The sequence below is a fragment of the Acinonyx jubatus genome, chromosome B2 (genome assembly GCF_027475565.1).
Source record: "Acinonyx jubatus isolate Ajub_Pintada_27869175 chromosome B2, VMU_Ajub_asm_v1.0, whole genome shotgun sequence".
Classification (NCBI taxonomy): Eukaryota; Metazoa; Chordata; class Mammalia; order Carnivora; family Felidae; genus Acinonyx; species Acinonyx jubatus.
In genome coordinates, this window is record NC_069385.1 from 115,792,438 (window position 1) to 115,799,169 (window position 6,732).

Genomic DNA, 6,732 nt, shown 5'->3' on the forward strand with positions numbered 1-6,732 from the left:
CACGTTCACAGGTGGCCTTGGGTAGGGGACAGGCTGAGTGGAAGCCTTAACTGAAGGGGTTTGGGACTGCAGATGTTGAGTGAAGAGGAAACAGGAGACAATTACGTGAGAAGGACCATCCTAAGGGCCCCTGAAATCACTCACAGAGGCAGGCCCCCTTCCCCCACAGTGTGAGGGCAGGTGGGAAGTGAGAACCCACATCCCCCCTCCAGCGGTCGGTTGATCACGGAGTGGGTCAGCCCCAGCAGCCTCGACCTGCCCTAAAATGCCCCAGGGGAGGCTGGGAAGGTTGAGGAAGCCAGGAGGCTGGGGCCCCTCCTCACCGGCGCCTGATCCCTGGGTTTGGATGGAGTCAGAAGCAGGGCCTGGACTGGGGTGAGAGGTGCCTACATGCAAAGCTGAAGGAGGTGCTCTCTCACCTCACCCCAGTCCCAGCCCTACCAGGGCTCCGGGCACCACCGGGGAACGGAGCACCGGTAACAGCGGCTGACACATCCTAACGACAGAGCCAAGCCCGGGGCTGAGCTACCCATGTGTGTTAAGATACATGCGACATATTCACTCACTCAGCCCTCCCAACTCTCAAAATGATCCCCAGTTGAAGATAAGGAGACTGAGGCTCAGAACAGATAACTTGCCCAGCTAATAACTTTACAAGTAAAAGTGTTCCAGAGTCCACACCCAACTCTGTGTTGGTGCGGTATCACCACCACACACAACACACACACAGGTGCACACATACACGCACACGCATGCACAAGGAACGAGGTGTCGCCCATTTGCTTTATCAGGACACGCCCCCCAGCAGATTGGCCACAGCTGGGCCTCGGTTCACGTCCAGCCCAGCGGGCTGGGGAAGGTGAGTCACATGTGGACAGAGTCCCTTTTATAGCTCCACCACCCAGGCCGGGTCTGTCTTCTGCCACCTGACCTGCCAGCGGCTACCTACACCGGCTGTGCCCGTCCATCATGGAGAAGGTCCTCGTCCTTCTGCTGGTTGCCCTCGCAGTGGCCTACGCGGTGCCTGACCCTCGGGGAATCATTATCCACCTGGTAAGAGGGGTTTCAGGGAAGGAGTCATCTGAACATCCAGGCAGGGATTTTTTTTTTTAATTTTTAAATTTTATTGAAATCCAAGTTAGTTAACATATAATGTAATAATGGTTTCAGGAGTAGAATTCAGTGATTCATCACTTACATAGAACACTCAGTGCTCATCCCAACAAGTGCCCTCCTTAATGCCCATCACACATCTAGCCCAGCCCCCACCAACACCTCTCTCTGTTTTTTTTATCTTATTTTTCCTCTCCTTCCTCTATGTTCATCTGTTTTGTTTCTTAAATTCCACATATGAGTGAAATCATACGATATTTGTCTTTCTGACTAATTTCGCTTAGCATAATACACTCTTAGTTCCATCCACATTGTTGCAAATGGCAAGATTTTATTATTTTTGCTTGCCGAGTATTATTCCATTATATATATATATACACACACACCACATTTTCTTTATCCATCTTTATCCATTTGTCAGTCATTGGCCATTTGGGCTCTCTCCATAATTTGGCTACTGTCAATAGTGTTGCTATAAATATTGGGGTGCATGTGCCCAGGTGGAGATTTTTTAAGCTTCGATCTTAACCTCTAATGTCTCCAGCTGGGGCTGCCTGGAGGCTGAGAGGTGAAGTATCTCTATCTATCCTGCCCACAACTATCCTGCCCTCTTCCGCTGGCGCCTCAGACAAGGCTGACCAGCATGGGACATGCTCAGGGCAATGGTTCAAACTGGCTGAGGGAGCTTTAGAAAAACCTAGAGCCCTAGGGTCCTGCCCTGGAAACCCTGGCTCAGAAATGTGCAGTAGTTTAAAAAGCTCTCCCAGTGAGTCTGGCTTCTGACCTAGAGGGACACACAGACACAGTTCTAAATGCCTCATACTGACCACGCGAGATAGGTCCTATTCGGATCAGGTCCGTTTTCAGATGGAAAGCAGTTGTGGAGAAAGGTTAAGCCACCTGCCTGAGGTCACGCAGCTGGAAAACACGGAGCAGGGATTGGAGCCCAGGCTGCTGGCTCCAGAGCCACACTGTCACGCTGCCCCATGCTGCCTCTGTACCCAAAGGTTCTTAACTCAGGCCTTACATGGCTCAGAGGGTCCAGGATCCCCCTGAGGTTATATGTAGAAGTCAGGGGAGGGAGGAATTTTCCAGGGAGAAGGTCCTCACCCTTCACAGGCTCCTCAACGGAGCGTGGGAACCAGAGAAGTTTGGAGACCCCGTTTTGGGAACACCGAGGCAGAGTGTGGGGCAGTGACTTGCCCAGAGTCACCCAGGGAGTTGATAGCACAGCGGGTGCTAGAACCCGTGTCCTGACCCGCAACCACTACCCTGCCCGCTTCTCACACGCTGGGGCTGGGGGTGGGCGGATTGGCCCCCAGACTCAGGGGCTGGGTTCCTCTACACACGCCCCCACCAGGGGAGGCTCTGTCAGCGGCAGTGGGTGGTGGGGCAAGGGGGGTGTAGAGAAGGGACCAATGGAAGGGGACCTGGGCTAACCGGCTGCCCCGGCAGGAAGACGGCGAGCTCTGCCTGAACAGCCTTCAATGCAAGAGCAGGTGCTGCCACCGTAGCACGGGGCTGAGCCTGGCCCGCTGCGCACCCAAGGCCAGTGAGAACAGCGAGTGCTCTGCCAAGGTGGGTGCCCGCGGAGTGGGGGCGGTCGTGGTGGGAAGAGGGACCGCTCAGAGGAGGAGGGCCCTCAGGCTTGGGGATAGGATCACGGAGGAGCGTCAGCCTGGGCCCCGAACGCTGAGATTAAGAGGGGGAGGTCAGCAGTCTTCAAAGCACTTTCCCATGCCATCATCTCCTTTGACCCTCACCAGTGACCAGTGAGATGAATGGGGGCGGGGGTTGTTATCCCCGTTTCACGGATGGGTGAATAGAGGCCTCCCCAGAGAGATGTTGTCAGCGTAAATGAGGCACAGGGTGGGAACCAGCCTCGGGGCCCACAGTGCCCTCTGGAGTGGCAGTCAGAAGAAGACAGACTGAAAAGAGACTGGCCAGGGGTTCTTGGGGTCAGGCCAGGGGGCACGTTATGCCCAAAGTAGCCCCCCCAACACACAGCCTGTGACTCCAATGGCCCTGTGTCTTTGCAGACACTGTATGGGGTTTACTACAAGTGTCCCTGTGAGCGGGGCCTGACCTGTGAGGTTGACAAGACCATCGTGGGCTCCATCACCAATACCAACTTTGGCTTCTGCCACGATGCTGGACGCTCCCGGAAGTAAAACCACCGAAGGCTGCCCCTCTTCCACCACCCCTCCCTGGCTGGCCACCCCTTGGCCAGCACCTCCCTTTTCTGATTGGATTCTCAGCAATTAAAGCTCTTCCTGCAACCTTCCCCAGGCTCCTGAATGTTCTTGTTGAGTCAGCGTCTTCCTTGATGTCACCTCAAGCCTTTGCCTCATCAAGGTCAGAGGAAGTCAATAGATCAGAGGAAGGAGGGATGGGTCGGGGGGCCAGGCGGGATGAGGCTGGACAGACTGGAGACAAGGTTGTGAAGCAGCCATGCTGAGAACCTCTCCATTTGGGGACCGTGACACCTCCCTGGGATGCCCTTCTTGCCCCCCAAGTTCTCAGACAGGTACATGCACACACTTCTCGCGGGAAGTCATAATGGCCCATATTCTCTGCCCTGCGTCAAAATTTACCAGCCCCTGTCTTGGGGTCCTATCTTCTTTCTGGACCCAACTCTCAGGTATGCCAGCTGGTTGACACAACCCATGTGTTAAGGAGTCAAACCACTAACAATTGCTGTGGGCTTACTCTTTGCTAGCAAATCCTCACAACGATCCAGGAGGGAGAATATATCGTCTCTATAGATAAAACAAAAACAAAAACAAAAACTAACGTTCAGAGAAGATAAGCAACTTACTCAATGTCACATAATTAGAAAAATTTGGGGGTTGCCTGAGTGGCTCAGTCGGTAAGGTGTCTGACTCTTGATTTCAGCTCAGGTTGTGATCTCATGGTTCATGGGAACGAGCCCTGTGTGGGGCTGTGCACCGACCACACAGAGCCTGCTTGGGATTCTCTCTCTTCCTCTTTCTCTCTACCCCTGGCCCAAGTGTGCTCTCTCAAAATAAATAAATAAACTTTAAAAAGAAAGAAAGAGAAGAGAAAGAAAGAAAGAAAGAAAGAAAGAAAGAAAGAAAGAAAGAAAGAAAGAAGAAAGAAAGAAAGGTCTGCTAATTAAAAACTTAAAGAAAAAGTTAGCAGCACACCCGCTAACTCCACCCCCCTACCCATTCTACAATTCCTGGTTCTTTCCCAATTATTCATACTAAGACAAATGGGTGGGATTGTAGGGAATTTGGCTTTGGTTTAACATAAAAACCATCAAACCTAGGTTGCCTTTGGCAGTACTGAGGTCCCCGTCACTGAGATGTGCAAGTGGAGGTTCACTGACCCTCAGTGGGGATGTAGGAGAGGAGATTCATGCAAAGAAGGAAGAGAATGAACTAATTAAAGCTGAGATGCTCTCCCAGCCCCAGGATTTTGTAGTCTGTGATTAAGGAATCCTTAGAGTAGCCACTAGGTTTCTGAGTTAAGACAGGATCTACCTGAAAAGTAACAAAAAAAAACCAAGGAATTATGGCTGAAACAAATAGGGACACATGTTTCTCATGAATCAAAAAGTCTGGAGGGGGCACCTTGGGGGGCTCAGTCGGTTGAGTGTCCAACTCTTGATTTGGGCTCAGGTCGTGATCTCACGATTCATGAGATTGAGCCCCTCGTCAGGCTCTGCGCTGACCACTGACAGGAAACCTGCTTGGGATTCTCTCTCTCTCTCTCTCTCTCTCTGCCCCTCCCCCACTCATTCTCTAAACAAACAAACATTAAAAAGAAGTCTGGAGATAGGAAGTGTTGGCAGAACTGTGCATCTGTTACCTCCTCTCAACTGGCAGATGCCTTCACGGCAGCTCCTAATGGTCATATTCTCTTACCATGTTCAAGTTAGGAAGCATGGAGTAGAGGGTGGCTGGATAGGGGCCAAGGGCAGATTATTTCTCCTAGCCTACTTTCTTATCTTGCCCAAAAGCCTCCAGGCTGACTTCTCCATATCTCAATGGCTCCAACTGGGTCAAGGGGCCACCTCTGGCCACAAGGGAAGCTGGGAAAGCAAGTACTGGGCAAAGGGAATGGGACCGCCATGACTGGCTTGGGCTAATTAGATCCCTCTCCCAGGGCTGGGCCCAGTACCACCCAAACAATACTGGGGTTCAGTTAGCAAGGAAGAGGGGTAAAGGCTGTTGGGGAGTCAGGTAATTATCCTCCATACCTAAGTGAGTGCTCAACTGGAGGGGCTTTCAATATCTTAACCCAGTAGAGGGCTCAGACTCTGAGGCAGGGTTGGGTCATACTCCGTGGTGCCTAGATCCAAAGCTGGGTGGGACCCTGCATTCATTCACTTCTTCATACATCTGTTGAATGACCATAGTGCCCAGCACTGTGTTACAGTCTATAAAGGGCGCGAGGGAAATGTCCCTAGTTTCCAGGGGTGAGTGGGAAGCTGGGGTCTGTGGCAGCAAGGGGCAAAGACCTCAACCCCCTGTTCCCTGTGTTAAATCCTTTCTACTTGAACCATCTGGAGTGGTCCTTGTTTTCGGCACTGAGACCTAATACACGGCTGCTGGAAGAAGGGGAACATTTTTTGTTGTGTTGCTGCTGTTCAAAGGCACCTTCTTCTCACCCAGCCTGGAGCCCAGACGAGTCCCCATTTTCTTTTTTTTTTTCTTAATATTTTTATTTTTTTTCATGTTTATTTATCTTGAGAAAGAGGGAGAGAGAGACAGAGCATGAATGGGGAAGGGGCAGAGAGAGAGAGGGAGACACACAATCTGAAGCAGGTTCCAGGCCCCAAGCTGTCAGCACAGAGCCCAATGCAGGGCTCAACCCCACGAACCGGGAGCTCATGACCTGAGCCAAAATCGGATGCTTAACCAACTGAGCTACCCAGGCGCCCCAAGGAGTCCCTGTTTTCAAATTCCCATAAAGATGTCCTATAGGTTGTAGCCTTGCCATTGATACTTTCCACCTTAATATCCTAACCCCGGGAGCTCCCCACCTTGCTGTAACTTTTTTCTAGATCTGCTAGAAATTCAGCTACAGAAGTGGCAATATTTGCAGCCTTGAATCCATAAAAAATGCCGGATGCTGGACCCTGTAGGCATATGCTGTCTAATATGGTACCAATTAGTCACATGTTGAGCACTTGAATTGGGGTACGCGTAAAATACAAATTGGATTCAGATGACCTATTACCAAAAAAAGAATGTCAAAGATCTCAAATAATTTTTACACGTTGAAATAACAGTTTTGATTGTGTTATAAGTAGAGTATATTGTCAAAATTGGTTCCACCTGTTTCTCTTTACTTTTTAAGTATGGCCATTAGAAAATTTAAAATCACATTGCACCTTCCGCTGGACAGTGCTGCTCTTTTAAGCTGAAGGATTTTGAGAAGAGGCATTTTTCTGAACTCCTTCATCTGTCTAAAAGCAGAGCCTCCCCAAAGAACTCAACTATCATAAATTCCCTCCTGGAGAAGTTTCTCGCAACCAAGAAAGATGGACTCTTTGTGCTGGAATCTTATCACTGCAGAAGTCAGCACCACACCTAAATGGACATTGTCACAAAAACTATCATAACTGTCATCTACTCTCCTAAGGGCCCA

General features: G+C 50.5%; 1 protein-coding gene across 1 annotated transcript; it reads left to right on the forward strand.

Annotated features, from left to right (window-relative positions):
* The first annotated feature begins 893 nt into the window (after positions 1–893).
* CLPS (colipase) lies at positions 894–3,397 on the forward strand. The gene is made up of 3 exons (XM_015069776.3): positions 894–1,053; positions 2,569–2,691; positions 3,153–3,397. Exons 1-3 carry the CDS (start codon positions 970–972, stop codon positions 3,282–3,284), a joined length of 339 nt encoding a protein of 112 aa, XP_014925262.1. The 5' UTR covers positions 894–969; the 3' UTR covers positions 3,285–3,397.
* The last annotated feature ends 3,335 nt before the right edge of the window (positions 3,398–6,732 follow it).

Coding starts and splice junctions, on each gene's coding strand:
- CLPS (XM_015069776.3), top strand. CDS start 970: ATGGAGAAGGTCCTCGTCCTTCTGCTGGTTGCCCTCGCAGTGGCCTAC. Junction 1,054..2,568: donor GGGGAATCATTATCCACCTG/GTAAGAGGGGTT, acceptor CTGCCCCGGCAG/GAAGACGGCGAGCTCTGCCT. Junction 2,692..3,152: donor ACAGCGAGTGCTCTGCCAAG/GTGGGTGCCCGC, acceptor GTGTCTTTGCAG/ACACTGTATGGGGTTTACTA.